The sequence below is a fragment of the Labeo rohita genome, unplaced genomic scaffold (genome assembly GCF_022985175.1).
Source record: "Labeo rohita strain BAU-BD-2019 unplaced genomic scaffold, IGBB_LRoh.1.0 scaffold_170, whole genome shotgun sequence".
NCBI lineage: Eukaryota > Metazoa > Chordata > Actinopteri > Cypriniformes > Cyprinidae > Labeo > Labeo rohita.
Window position 1 is genome coordinate 15,257 of NW_026127890.1, and position 16,571 is coordinate 31,827.

The 16,571-nt window shown below is 32.7% G+C and overlaps 1 protein-coding gene across 2 annotated transcripts in view; it reads left to right on the plus strand.

Annotated features, from left to right (window-relative positions):
• Nucleotides 1-16,571, plus strand: part of LOC127158771 (stonustoxin subunit beta-like) — a 77,097-nt gene that overhangs the window by 14,776 nt on the left and 45,750 nt on the right. Inside the window, exons 2-3 of one of the 2 annotated variants that reach the window (XM_051101782.1) lie at nucleotides 1,511-1,557; nucleotides 1,639-1,769. In XM_051101782.1, the coding sequence (XP_050957739.1) occupies nucleotides 1,511-1,557; nucleotides 1,639-1,769 (178 nt within the window). Of the gene's footprint in view, nucleotides 1-1,510; nucleotides 1,558-1,638; nucleotides 2,505-16,571 lie in introns of those variants that run through there. The other variant, XM_051101783.1, reaches the window with a different exon arrangement.

The following is a 16,571-nucleotide window of genomic DNA, read 5'->3' on the forward strand; positions in this document are numbered from 1 at the left end:
GTGGTGTGATGCTCTGCATAGGCTATGATCCCACTCTATGCATGTGCGCTCTGCTCAGTGAGCGCTCCACTCGTATGGCATTAATTTTCATCAGAACAGCAAAGTCCACTCAGTCCAAATGAGCCGAGAGGAAACATCTATGTATATGGGCAACTCAGGTAATGCTGCCATCTCATTCATTGATCTGCTAATCGCTACATTATGCTCACGTGTTTGGATAATAATAGCTTTCTAGGACTTAACATTATTTGTATAATTGGCAAAAAACAAAACAAAAACAAAACAAAAAAAATCAACAACTGTATGGCAGTATATTCTGCAGTTCTATACTTTTCAAGTTATTAGGGCTACACAAATTAATCAAAGTGTGTATTTTTCTTACAGGTTATCTTAAGGGTTTTATTTCTGTTTCTTTTTTTAGATTTAAACAAGAAACTTAAAATGGGGCATGCAGTTGCTTCAAACAATGGTATAAAGCCATTAATAAAGTAATATATAATATGTTATATTATATATTGTAATATATTATAATTATAATCATAATTAATAATCTAAATTACAATTTCAATGGAATAATCGACAATTATGATTTTTGTCATAATCACAGCCCTACAAGGTCTCATATCGAACTTAGAAATTAAAGTATTGTGATAGGGTGCCACAAATTAGTTACAATTTCCAATGGGTGCCGCATCTAAAAAAAAAGGATGGGAAACACTGGTCTAATACAATGTCTTTAGGGCCAAAAGCAACTGCATAAACATTTGATCCAAAAACAAAAACATCAACAAAAACACTGATCATTTTTACCCCTCCATGTTTACAAAGACAGCACTGGGAGGCGCAGCCATTAAGAAGTCATTTCCAGTTAATGATTTTGCAGAATTTACCCATATTTTAGAATTTATTTTTTATTTTATTTTATTTTTTTTTTTTAAGGTAGAGATTGTGTTATTATTTGTGCAGTGATCATCTACCAGCAATGTGAAGATGATTTTATGAATATATGAGCTCAACTGTCTGTGGTTATCAATGATCTACAGTATTCAGTGTGTAATAAACAGCTGTTTCATTCAATTCTGCTGAAATTCACTGCAGTCCCGTATCCAGATACACAGCCCTACTAGCAACTACACCATGTACCCTAGCAACCACCTTGTGTACCTTGGCAACCACACAGTAACAGCCTAGCCACCACTCAAATTACCCTAGCAACCATATAGCAACACCCTAGCAACTACCCAGAACGTATTATCAACCAAACAGCAAGTAACTTACCAACCATATAGCAACAGCCTAGCAAGCACCTTAGCAACTACATAGAAACACTCTAGAAACCACACAGAACATCCTAGACACTACATAGTAACATCCCAGAAACCACATTGAGTGTCTTAGCAACTGCATAGCAACTACATGAAAACTCCCTAGCAACCACCCTGAGTACATTGGCAACTGCATAGCAACAGTTTGTTGAGTGACTGAATGTGTGTGTGTGTGTGTTTTCTAGTGTGGATCATGGAGGAGAATCCAGGATTACAGCAGGACTGAAGAAATGTACGTCTACAAACACACACACACACACACACACTGTAGTGATTGTTGATGTGTTATAAATGTGTCTGTTCTTGTGTTCAGATGCCTGTTTTCTCACACTGGATCCAAACACAGCAAACCATTATCTCGGACTGTCTGAGGAGAACAGAAAGGTGACAAATGGGTATCACTTGTATCCTGATCATCCAGACAGATTTGATGTGTTTTCTCAGGTGTTGTGTCGAGAGAGTGTGTGTGGACGCTGTTACTGGGAGATTGAGTGGAGTGGAGATTATCATGTGGGTATATCAGTGTCATATAAGAGCATCAGCAGGAAGGGAGACAGTGATGAGTGTTTGTTTGGATATAATTATCAGTCCTGGAGTTTGATTTGCTCTCGCTCCAGTTACTCATTCAGACACAATAACATACTGACTGAACTCCCTGTTGTGTCCATCAGTCATACAGTAGGAGTGTATGATGATAATATCTATAGAATAGGAGTGTATGTGGATGTGAGTGCAGGAACTCTGTCCTTCTACAGCGTCTCTGACACAATGAGTCTCATCCACACAGAACAGACCACATTCACTCAGACACTCTATCCTGGGTTTAGGGTTTATCCTGATTCATCAGTGAAACTGTGTTGATGAATGAGAACAGACTGATGAGAGATTCTACCCATAATGCTTTGAGCTGATGATGAATCAGTAACAGTGAGATGTTATTGAGTCTCTTCATGACATTAATACTGCAGCTCAACTTCTGTCACTCAAATAACAGAATAAATGTGTCAGAAATCACCATATAGACAGAAACATCAGTGTGTGTTTGTTTTTATTGTTGTGTCTCATCAATAATTCATTTTATTACAAAGTGTAAAAATGTCACAGTCATGATTGATGAAGAACATGTAATTAATTTCTCTATTTTTTGTACAGAAATAATAAAACACAATGAAAAATCAAGTTGAGATCAGATTTTAATTGATGTTTGTATCATGAATATAATCGATTCCTCAAAGACTGAAATGAGTTTCTGACATTATAAAATATGACATTAATTACAGCATTTCATAAAATATATTATTATAATTACAGTAAAGCTGTATTAAATTATTATTATTTTTTTAATAAGTGAAAGAAACTGTCAGAATATATTTTAAAATATTTTCTGAGATTCATGTTTTAATCACAGAATATTTATAGACAAAAATCATATTTTTTATTTACTGTTTTTATTTATTATTTTTGTATATTGAATTGATAAGTATTATATTAGATATAATGCAAACATTACTTCAGCTGACATATTTGTATCAACACTTTTTATTAATTTAAATTATTTCAACTTCAATTATTGCAATTATAACAAATCAATAAAAAATATGTTGATTGTAATACGCCTGTGCTCTTAAATAAATAGTATGTAATAATGCATTTGTTAATAATAATAACAATAATAAATATTAATTTTATATAAGTAAATAAAACCTATGAATATTACAATAATCATATCATAAAAAGTCAGTATTTTAATGATAAAATTATTTTGTCTATTTTTATAATGTAATTTATAATAAATATTATAATAAAAAAGTAATAAAATAATAAAAAAGCAATAATCATAACAAAATTTCAATAATATTAATTATAATTAGATTATTCAAATTACAAAAACAAAACTTAATGCAATAATAATACTTCAATATTTTCTTGAAAATTGATGAAAATGAAAATTTAATAGATATCTTCTTTTTTATTCAGTAAAAGCCAAAATGTTGTTGTTGTTGATTTGTTGTAATTGTTATATTAAAGAAAAAACAATTTTATAATACTATTTTAGATATTATTATTACATTATTGAATACTCCCTTTTTATTTTACAGAACAGTTGGATTATTGCAATTGTATTTTTTTTTCTCATTTGTTAAATTGATTAAAATAAAAAAAGTTTAGTTATTATTTTTGTTATTATTATTATTATTATTATTAAAATACTGAAATGTTATTTTACAGTGCAATATGTAACAGTAATTTAAGAGTTTTTATTTATTTGCGTAATTGGTATATTTACAATAAAGTAGAAATAATATTTTATATAGCATTACTATAAATTGCAATAATAATAACAATAATAATAATAATAATAATTGATGTTGATGTACATATTGCAATTACAAAATAATTTGTTATCTTTTAATAATAAAATATAATAATAATAATAATAATAATAATAATAATAATAATAATGCTAAATATATTTATTTGTATTTTTGCTTAATATTATAACAATTACAATGAATAATAATTATAATAATAATAGTTGATATTAATGTACATATTGCAATTCCAACATAATTTATCTTTTGATAATAAAATAAAATGAACAACAACAATAATAATAAATAATAATAAATAAAAAACATCCATCATATTTAATATTTTCTTATTATAGCATTTAATTGTATTTTTCCTTAATATAAGAAAATAAATTAATAATAATAATAATAGTAATAATAATTGATATTGATGTATAATTACAACATAATTTATGTTGTCTTTTATTAATGAAATAAAATTAATATTTTGTTTATTATTAATAAATACTGGCTTATTAAAAAAGAGAAAAAAAGAATTGCAATAAGAAGATTTTTTATTGATTTGTTAAATTTTTGTAAGAAAATCTAATATATTTTAACTGACATTTTTGTTATTATGATTATTTAAATTATAACATATCTTATATTTGTTATAATTTAAATTGTAATAATAGTCAAAATAACTGTAAATAAAATATCAGTATTATACTCAATAATAATAATAATAATTATAATATAATTTAATTTTAATTGTTTTATTATAACAACAAAGAAATGTTATGATTGCAGTAATCCTACCACACTGTAAAATAAAAAGGGAGTATTTAATGATAACCAAAATATTAATTATATATTTCAATTATTTAAATTATAACATTTACTATTACAATAATCTTGTTGCACTGTAAAATATAGTCAGTATTATTATTATTATTATTATTATTATTATTATTATTATTATTTACTGATGTTTTCTTTACAGTACAATATAATTCTTGCAGTAACTTTTTATTGTTTAAATATCATTTAAAAATAAAGTTAAAGTTATTCTTGTATTTATTTTATTTTAGTGTCTAATTCTTACAGACTTTGTCAAAATGGACAATCAGTTGATTTTGATGACAGCCTATAAAGTAAAAAAGCATAACTACAACACTGCAGTAATAACTTACAAATTGATGAAAATAATTTGTTTATGATTATTGTTAATTGATTATGTGACAATTAATGTGTCCACATATGGAAAACACAAATGAAAATACAATTTGCAATTTTTTTTTTTTAAATAGTCCAGAATATCCTGCCATATTTATGTCCCATTTGCTCCTTATTCTTCTATATATTTCATGTCTGTATTTGTGTCTGTGAGACTGATCACACTGTGAGGAGAGTCGTGGTCTTCAAGGACTCTTCCGGTTCTTCTTTCTCAATTTGTTCCTCACATGATCCTCCTGCTCCATCATCTGCTCCAGCAGCGTCTGATCATCTGCATTCAGAGGCGATACTGAGACGTCCCACACCGCTCTGATCTCACTGCAGTTATTCAAGTGTTTGTTCTTCAGACAGAAGAAGATGCAAACAAACAAAAAACAAACAACAGATTATGAGTACGGCTTACTTTACTGTTTCCTGATTACAATTCATGTGCCATTAATTCAGGCAGACATTGATAGAGGCCTGATTCATATAAACAGACTAAATAGACAGATCCAGTCTTGGTTTCTGATTGGTCCATAAAGTGTTCCTGTAATGCTAAAATACAAGACAGCTATGATCTGAAAAACCTGTCCATCATTTCAAAAAGGACCTTGACACTTCCACATCTGAGTGTAGATCTGACCAGGTGTCTTCCTTTGACCTTCCTCCTGCCCTTTTCATCGCTGACTGTAAACAAATCTATCATTAAGATGCTTTTAACCTCAAACTGTGAAAAACACATGTTGTCTGTGGGTGGATGTGAGAGACATCAGAGGATGGATTTTTTTCACTGGAAGGAGTGTTATTATGAATAACGGACTCATATTTTGCAAGTGACTTTAAAACATCTTAATGATGGACTTGTTTCTTACAAACAGCGTTTGCAGCTTTTGGCTTCTCAAGACATTAAGGGCACAGCTAAACTGATTAAGCTGCACAAAAAAAGGAAACGTAAATCACTGACACAAGTGCAGTAGTGACAGCAACAAATCTGTCTTGATGTTGTAATCTCATATTTCTCAACATGGTCAAAAACTCATGGATTTCCTGATTTGAGAAGTCAAACCAAGTAGACGCCCAAATCACATGAATCAAAGTGCCAGAGTCAATCAGAAATGCAGTCACAATCTTAACACATTTGTCTCTCTCACTTCATTCATTTTGCAATCTTTTTTTAAAAGACAATAACTTTGTTTATTGTGCACTGTCGGCTTCACAACTTTGCAGATAGTTTATGTTCAGCTACATGACACACTGCATGTAAGGTCATATTTAAAAAAGCCACACTACAAGCACTTTTTTTAAAAAAAAGTTTAAATATATCAAATAACTTGGATGCTGATATTAAATATGTTAAATGAATAAAATTGAAATAAAATGAATTATTTTTTTTTGTTTACTCACCAGACTAATATTACATATCTGATACACTATTATATATATATATATATATATATATATATATATATATATATGTATATGTATATGTATGAAGAGTTCAGATGAAAAACCAGCTAAAAGCCATCTTGGTCAAAAATGAGATAATGATACTGAGTGAATGCTCTCGACACATATTATACGTCCATCAAATACTTTTTCTTCAAACTCGCTAAAATACCAGCCTCAAGCAAATCAGAAGTACCGCTACTTACATAGAAATCTATACATCTGAGCCTGATAAAAATGCATTTTTTTAAAGAAAGACATGAGATGGATTTACAGTGCCCTCCACTAATATTGGCACCCTTGGTAAATATGAGCAAAGGTGGCTGTAAGAATAAATCTACATTGTTTATCCTTTTAATCTTTCATTCAAAAAATTCACAATATTCTAACCTATCATTTAAGTAAAACCATGGAAAGCAGGGGGAAAATCTCTTTATGAAATAAATGTTTTTCTGTAGTTCATGTTGACCACAATTATTGGCACCCAATTATTGCAATGTCCTTTATTCAAGATAACAGCTCTGTGTTTTCTTCTTTAATGCCTGAAGAGTTTGGAGAACACCTGACAAGAGATCAGAGACCATTCCTTCATACAGAAACTCTTCAGATCCTTTAGTTTCCCAGCTCCATGCTGGTGCTTCTTCTGTTCAGTTCACCTCACGCATTTTCTATAGGGTTCAGGGTTCTATAGGGTTTTATGCTCAGTGACACATTTTTGTGTTGATTTCGATGTTTGATTATCACTGTCCTGATGGAAGATCCAACCACAGCTCATTATAGAACTTCTAACAGATGCAGTCAGGTTTACATTTTTTATCTGTTGGTATTTGCTAGAATCCATGATGCCATTTATCTGAACAAGATGTCCAGGACCTCTGGCAGGAAAATAAGCCCACAACATTAAAGATCCAGCAGTATATTTAATCGTGGGCATGGGGTACTTTTTGTACCAAACCTATCTTGAGTGTTTGCTGCCAGAAAGCTCTTGTTTTTTGTCTCATCTGACCACAGAAGCCAGTCCCATTTGAAATTCAAGTTGTGTCTGACAACTGAATATGCTGGAGTTTGTTTTTGAATGAGCAAGGAGGATTTTTCTTAAAACATGTGGTGATGTAGGGGCTGTTTAAATTTTTTTTTTTAGTCTTGTGGCCCCAAGACTCAGCTAATCTCTGCAATTCTCCTACTGTGATCCTTGGAGAATCTTTGGACACTTAAACTCTCCTCCTCACCATGCATTAGGACGATATAGACACACGTCCTTTTCCAGGCAGATTTGTAACATCTTTAGTTTAATTTGAATTCTTAATTATTGTCCTAATGATGGAAATTGGGATTTTCAATCCTTTAGCTCTTTTCTTACAGCCATTTTCTATTTTGTGAAACTCAGCAATCTTGTTCTGCACATCAGAACTATATTATTTGGTTTTATTCCTTGTGATGGATGATTAAGGAAATTTGGCCTTTGTGCTCCTCATATTTATAATCCTGTGAAACAGGAAGTTATTGCTGGACAATATCATACTCCTAGTCATTCTAGTGTGCTAAATAAATGCAAATATGAATGGGAATATACTTCAGAGATATTTTACTCATTATAATTTCTAAGGGTGCCAATATGAGAAAAACATTTATTTCATAACGTAAGTTTCCCCCCACTTTTAATTGTTTTACTAAAAACAAAGCAGATTTATTTTCATAGCCGTCTTTGCTCATATTTACCAAGGGTGCCAATATTAGTGGAGGGCACTGTAGCTGGTTTTGCATCTGAACTCTTCATATATATATATATATATATATATATATATATATATATGAACTTAGGACTGGTGGTGGTGCATAAGATATTGTTTGTAATTTAGTGTCTCTATAAAAAAAATAAACAAAAAACATATTACCAGAGAAACTGGCAGTTCTTTAAACCTAAAGAATTCCAAAGGAACTCTGTTATTTTAACAGGAAAGTGTAGCAAAGAATATTGTTTACATGCAAGCGTGTCAATTCTGCATGGTATATAAGACTCCTGTTCTGTATCTTTCTTTGTGTGATACAAAGCGACAGCGACTTGTGTGCCTTCACACTAGAGTTTACAGTTCGTCAAATGCAGGTATGCTGCACATCCATTCAGATGAACTGAAAAATAAAATTATAACAATATTATAATAAATTATAGTAATATCACATTTTATTGTCAGTAATAGTATCGTTAGTAACACCATTTATTTATGACGCCATTATTCCCATCACTGTTCATCACTTCCATCTCCTCATAGACTTTCTTATAGGCTATTCTGAAAACACTGACGTAATCATAGCTGTGATCATCCCGATTTAAAATCCTGAATCTTGTCGGCTCCAACAGCCTTGTGGTTAGTGCGTCGACATATAGCGCCTACACTGTCCTATCCAAATAAAGGCATAAAAATGGAAAAAAAAAAAAAATCTTAAAATAAAATCCTGAATATCAAACATGTTTAAAATTATTGGGGCAGCCCAATTTGTGTGAAAGCAGATCTGGAGGTCCAAGATTCTACCTGTAAATGCCTCACATTACCAGGTAATCTGTGCCGAAAATCAGGACCGATCGAGGTGCTACACAAGATTTTTGCGCTGATTCTTGGGAGGGGAAAATCTGGGCTAAATCAGTCTAAAAATCCTGAAGTGTGAGCAGGGCAAAACATCCATGCTTAATTTTAAAGCTGACTAAACAAACAAATAGTCAAACAAATAAACAAATGAGTATTCACACTTTCACTTCCTATTTATGTAATGCATATTATGCATTAATTCATTTATTCATGAATCTATTTCCGAGGAGGCACACAATGTCATAAGACGTTGATATATTTATTTGATGTGTAATACCGACATCAGCTGATATTATTTTAATGTTTTTAGGTTGTTTTGTAAAGTAACCAAAACCCAACATCAAGCCAACATCAATCTGACTAATACTTTCCCGATTGCTCATTCACATCAGAAACAGTCTTCTGCACTACCAAAGACAGGTTGTAAACAACTTTCTTTGTAGCATCAGTTGAGTTCTCAATGGACATTTTGGAAAGTGGCATCTTGTTTAGAAGACAATTTATGGGTGGCCTTCAAAATGCCAGTGAATCACTGCTAGTTTCAGTCTTTCAGGAGGACTTTTTGCAGGAGATTCTGGAAAGGGGACACCAAGCAAAGTTTCATATCAAGATTTGCATTAGCTGATGCAGGAGGGTCAGCCAGCACATCGGACCTATTGCTTAGGCCAGCGTCAGACTAGTTCAACTTTGGTACCAACTTAGACATCCATAACTTGTGATAAACCATTGCTGCTTCTCTTTCTTCCTGTTTTAGACAGATTTATGCAAAACAATGTGGAAAATCATTGTAGATCTACAAGTGCTCTGGAGTAATCATAAAGCCCTATGTGCATCATAAGAACACAGAGTTATGAGGACACCAGCAGGACAATTGGCAGATTACACCTTTATCTTTATTCAAGTGCAATGTCATTATAATTAAAGCTTTTAATTCTACACTTTATTACTAGTGTGTCTATGTACATATACAGTACTGTACTCCATTTGCAGTGTGTATGCAGAGCATTTTTTTTTCATGCCCATGATAACAGGTTGGAGCAGAAGTCTTCAACCCTTCTCCTGGGGACCCACTCTCCTAGAAAGTTTATTTTCAACTGGGGTCAGCACACCTGCCTGCAATTTTCAAGCAGTCTTGAGGAGCTTGATTGGCCACTTCAGGTGTGTTTGATTAGGATTGTAACTAAACTTTTTGGGATAGTGGGTCCCCAGGAACAGGGTTGAAGACCTATGGGTTAGAGCATTCACAGTGAGGGTGAGTATATTTTTATTTCTTCATTCATTTTCATTCTTTGTGTGAACTATCTCTTTAAGAAAAATATTAACATCTAAGTCTAACTGTGATTAAAGAATGAGCATGCAGGTTGTTTCTGCCCTGAGTCTGTTGTTTCTGTCTGAAGCTAAACTACATGATTATTCTATATCTGCTCTCATCTGTCATTCAGCACATCACATCATTTGGTTATTACTCTAAACAAAAGCCTTTTTCTTATTTCTTATTTCCACATTTTTTTTTTCAGTTTTTTTTCTGTCATATTTCCTGTGTTTTTTGGAAACATGTTCATTTGAATGTGCTATTTTCATTGCTGCTTCACAGGAAAAATCAACCTCAGCATTTGCATATGTTACTGCCATGTTACATGTGAGCCATGTTACTGTAAAGTAAAGGTGCGTTCCTTTTCCCGTATTCAAATTAGCTACATTCTTTAGTTATTTATTTTTCTTGTGAACTATCTTTAGAAATATTATGCTGTACCAAATACTAAACCTTCTGTTTAGGCGTTGATAGTGTTGCCATAGAAAATATAATTCCAAGTATGAGGACGTAACAGCTTAACCCAGCAGTTTTTTAAAATTACGGTTAATGTACTTGGCAAGGCCCATGAAAACTCTTTGTAATTGGTTTTTGCACTCTTTTTTTTTTTATTAAAATATTAGCTACATTTAGTTATTGTTTTTTTTTCTTTGTTATTATTAGAAATATTATTATGTTTAAATACAATAGTAGCAAGGCACCGACACAGGAAATAACTTACAGTATAGATAATATTTAACCCAGCAGTTAACCCAGAGTTCATTTCAACCTTTGAGTGGGTCACATGAATATTTTGTTTTTAAAATTTCATTTTTATAAAAGTTAATGTACTTGTCACACCCCTGAACTCTTTGTATTGTTTTTTCCCATCGATTTTGCCCGTATATGGTTTTCCTGTTCCTGCCCTCATTATGTCATTATTAGTTAACCTTGTATCACCTGTGTCTTAAGTTCATCGTAATCACCAATCTTTATAAAGTTGCTTTCAGTTCAGTGTTTGTCATCTGTTCTCGTCAATGAGTATGTGTGTTCCAGCCTTCCTTCTGTGGGTTTACCTGTGTGGATTTACGTGTGGATTATATTAAAGACTTTTCCTTGCACTTCATCTCATGTATTGTGACAATACTAGAGTTCATTTTGATAAACAATAATCATATCTAGATTATAGACCACTTATTTTTGTGTAAATAATAATAATATGAACTTTATAATAAATTATATGTGTGTATATATATATATATATATATTTTCAGTCAATGTAGTGTATGATTAAAAAAAAGAACAAAAAGTACTTAAAACCCATTAAATGGAGACAGATCATTGCAAAAAAAAAAAAAAAAAAAAAAAAAAACTACTTCTCCAGAGTGATAAATTAGTGATGTATCATTAGTGATGCTGCTGTTAACTAGAAAGAGGAACAACAAGAGCAGAAAAAAGAGAAGAGTCAAGCAGAAACACAACAATACAGCCTTAGATGAAATCAGCTGAAATAATAATAATAATAATTTAAAAAAAAAAAAAAAATCTGTCAATATCTCAGCAGAGGATGAATAAACAGCTCCAAAAATTTTGTTACAAAACCGATTTGACTTTTTTCTTTCATACATCTACAAAAGTACAAAAAAGTAGGGATGCACCGAATTAAATCGGCCGAAATGCTTACTAATCAGCGGTAAATGCCATCAGGTGCGTGATTTCACGTTGAGCCGTATATACTACACTTTCAGGAGCTAAATTCATCTGACATGGAAGCTAACAAAAGTATATTTAGTGAAATCACGCAGGGCATTTACCGCTGATTACAGAACCAGCTTTACTGACAAAACGGACTCAATGTGACAATCCCTATAAAAAGGTTTAGTTAGGTGATGTTGTAACAGGACTCAACGGGACAACGATAACAGTTCCAAGTGTGAGCTTTATTAAACACAGTGTGGTCAAAACAGGCAGGGTCAAAATACCAGCAAACAGTAATATCCAAGGGTAAAATAAAAGTGTAATCCAGAAACAGGCAATGGTCAGGGCAGACAGCAAAACATCCACAAAAAAACAAGTCAACAGTCCAATGTCAATATCCAAGAGAGCAGCCAAAGTAACAAAAAAATAAACAAGGCAATTAAACAAGGGAAAGATGATGACAAAGAAACAAGACTATGATAAAGGCAATGAAACAAGTCTATGGTAAACAAGAAAAACGCTCAGTAGAGTCGGAAACATCAAAATAATAATCAAAACCAAGAAACAGTCCATGATCCAAAAACACAGGCAAGGCAAGTCAAAAACAAGACAAGATAAAAACGGAATATGCTCAGAAATGTCCATTAGCAGTGGAACAAGATTTCGCAAAGGTCTATTTGGCATGGCCCTCATTATATGGCTGCCAAACAGCAAGTCGAAGAAGCAGAGGGAGTGCTAACCATCAGGATTAAATTGGGCTCCCTCTGCTGGCACAGTGTTACAGAAATGTTGTACCTTTATACACATATGTATGTATGGATGGACGTATCTAAAACTAAAAATGTTAGTAATGAACCGATTTCCGTTATTTGATAATGAGTGGATCTATAATAGCTAGTAAGGCATTTGTATAAGTGTCTTTGGAATAGTTAAATATGTTGTAATAAGTTTTCTTTTTGTTAACATAAAAAAGGATATGATTATAAAATAGATTTTCTATGTTTTGATTTATTATAATTTTGTACATGTCGAGAACGAGAATGTCAACTGCCGACATGAATTATTTTGTCATCCAGCTGCAATCACCAGTACAAACAACAGCAGCTGGGACTGTGACAAATGCTCCTGCACCTGTTCATGTACAACAGGTAGCAAAACTTTCACCTCTTTATAGACTTCAGGGATTTCTAAAAGGCCAACTAAAGGCCCTTGGGGTGAGAAATTTCTTGTAAACCCACATAACAGTTTTTTGTTGTTGTTGTTGTTGTTTAATTATTTGCGCATGTTTGTGTGAGGGAAGAAAAGTACATTAATAAATTCTAAAGAGGAAGGAGCACACACATTAACAAAGCATACACAATTTTTATTGAAAGAGTTTGACTCTTTACTTTGGTAACAATGCAGTAAAGGCACAAACATAAGATAAGGTTTAACATTAAGAGTAAAATTGTAAAATTTACAGTGTTTTAAAAAAAAACAAAATAATGGACAAATTTTGCATATACCCAAATCAGTATGTGAACTCATATAATGAAAATTGCACACTTGTACATTTTTGTTTTCTGATACAATAAAAAATCCATAACTACGGCTGGCAAAAATTAGTTTTGCACATTTGATACTGTTTTATTCTTTTATACTATTCAGAATGTCAATTTTTCTTATCCTACACAGACTGTCCAGATAATGATCGGTCTGATGACTTTCCTGCTTGGTATTGTGTCTACAGTTTATGTTTAGTTTAGTTTAGTTTAGTGGTATTCCTTACTGGGGATCTCTTATCATAAAAAATCATTCAGTTTAGTGTTTTTTCTTTTATATTGCAAGCTACAGAAGGTAGTCAACCAAAAATGCCTTTTACCACCAAGTATATCACTGCCACAAGGACATGACAGTAAATACAAAAGTTTGAGAAATCAACACCGGGCAGCACAAAAAGACGGTTGTCCGCATTGCTCAGTAATGCTAGAACTGTAGTATTTCTATATAAATGAAGATAAAATAATGAATTAAATTACTGGCGGCAATAATAATAATAATAAATATAGCTGCAAGCAGCAATTGCGGGGCCAAGCACAAAAAAGAGGCAGAATGAGGAGCTAAGCATGTGTGACAGACGGACTACAACAATGAGTAATTAAAGCCATTTTAGGATGATATCAGTTGAAATGGCTGAAAAATCATAAATACAACCACTAATAATATAATTTGATGGCTTATCACTTTTGACCAATAGATGGTGCTGTTTTCAAATTGATGTAGTGTGTTCAGTGTGAGATGACAATGACACACACAAAGTTTTTGTCATTATGTCAAAGCTTCACAGAGATACAGCCTCAGAGTCAGACTCGGAGCATCAAGTCTAAAATTTATGGTGGTGCTGTACAAAAACAGTTTTGTCTATCGACACGAAATCCATAACTTTGTGTCAGGACAGTCTGAAGATGATTTGAGTCAAATTTGGTGAAAACTGGACCAACGGTCTAGGAGGAGTTTGAACAAGTAGGTTTTGTATATTAATCAAAATGGTGGAAAGGAAGATCGACCAACTATGGTATAATTGGTATGTATGTTGTTGGCATGATCCAAGGGATGTTTTGGGACCAGTTTCACTACAATAGGCTAATGCAATCAGAAGTTATTAGCATTTTTGGAAATTTCATTATTAATGTTTAATGAATGGTGTATTACTTCTGACCAATAGGTCAAATGTTACCAAATTGAAGTGGCGTGGTCAGTGTGAGGTGACAATGGCACATATAAAACTTGGTGTCAATATGTCAAAGCTTCGTGGAGATACAGCCTCAGATGCAGTTTGGCATCTTTCCAACAAATTTGTTGATGTGCTAAACAAAAACCGTTTCGTCTATTGACACGAAAACCTTAACTTTTTGTCAGCATGGTCTGAAGATGATCCGAGTCAAATTTGGTGAAAATTCCTTGGTCTTGGAGTCTTGGAGGAGTTTGAAAAAATATTTTTTCAATATTAATCAAAATGGTGGACAGGAAGTTCATCCAGTTATGGTATAATTGGTATCAGTGTTCTCGGCATGATCCAAGGAATATAACAAGACCAGTTTTATTAGAGTAGGCCAATGTAAACTAAAGTTTTTAGCATTTTTGGAAATTTCATTATTAATTTTTAATGAACGGTGTATTACTTCTGACCAATAGGTGGTGCTGTTCCCAAATTGATGTGGCAAAGTTTGGTGCAAATATGTCAAAGTTTTGCAGAGATACAGCCTCAGATGCAGTTTGGCATCCTTTCAGCAAATTTGTTGATGCGCTAAACAAAAACCGTTTCCTACTAAGCATCAACACGAAATCCATAACTTTTTGTTAGCACGGTCTGAAGATGATCGGAGTCAAATTTGGTGAAAATCGGACGAACAGTTTAGGAGGAGTTCGCAAAAGTAGGTTTTCAACATAAATCAAAATGGTGGAGAGGAAGTTCATCCAGTTATGGCATAATTGGTATCAATGGTCTTGGAATGATCCAAGGAATATATCAAGACTAGTTTCATTAGAGTAGGCCAATTAAAACAAAAGTTATAAGCAGATTTCTAAGTTTCGTTATAACTTTTGACCACAAGATGATGCTACATGCAAACTTTTTGAGTACTGTCAGGGCATGATGCCGAAGACACATACTGAGTTTCGTAACGATATGTCAATGTGTTTGTAAAATGTAGCATTTTTTCAATATGGTCGACTCTCAAAATGGCTGACATGGAAAATTTGGATATGGTTGGACTCAGCATGATGCACCAAATCTGAAGAGACCAGTTTTGTGATTTTTGGCCGAACCATTCAGAAGTTATAAGCAAAAAAAGCCATTTTACATATCTCCTGACCACTAGGTGGCACTGTGCCGAAACACTGCAGGTAGCTTCAAGTCATACTTGTTATTACACACACCAAGTTTAGTCTCAATACGTCAAACCATTGCGGAGATATATTTTCACATACATTTTTGCGTGCTATTCGTAGAATTCATTTGCGCGTTATTTGAGAACAGTTTGACTAATCATCTTGAATTCCATAACTTTTTGCCAGCATCGTCTGAGGATGATCTGAGCCAATTTTGGTGAAAATCAGACAAACCGTCTAGGACGAGTTCGAAAAAGTAGATTTTACGAACATTTATACATTTATAGAAAAAAAACTACACCTCACAATTTTTTAATTTTGGACTTAATTTGACTCGGCACGAGCCAAGGATTTAGAGAAAAAAATAATTTTGATTCTGTGGCTTACGGTTCAAAAGTTATACGCATAAAATTATTGAAAATTGTGGTGAAAAGTGGTGGCGCTAGAGAGTTTGAGTTAGAGACTCCAAATTTGCTGTGGTTAATGTTGAGACTGCCCTCTATCAGTGTGCCAAATTTCACAACTTTCCGCAAGTGGTTCTATGGGCTGCCATAGACTTTCAGAGCGGAAGAAAAAGTACGCTAATGGATACAATAGGTGCCATTGCACTTTCAGTGCTTGGCCCCTAATAATAATAATAATAATAATGTAGCATTCTAATTTTTAATCATGAGTAATTAGTCATCATAAATGCTTAATGTTCCAGCTGTATCACTACTGTTATAGTAAAATAGTACCGTTATGGCAGTCCTTGAAGTGTGATTACTTTTTACTGCCAGTTTTTTACATTATCACAAATAAAGAAGTGTGCAATTACGCCATAAAATAAGCAGAAAATGTGAATCAT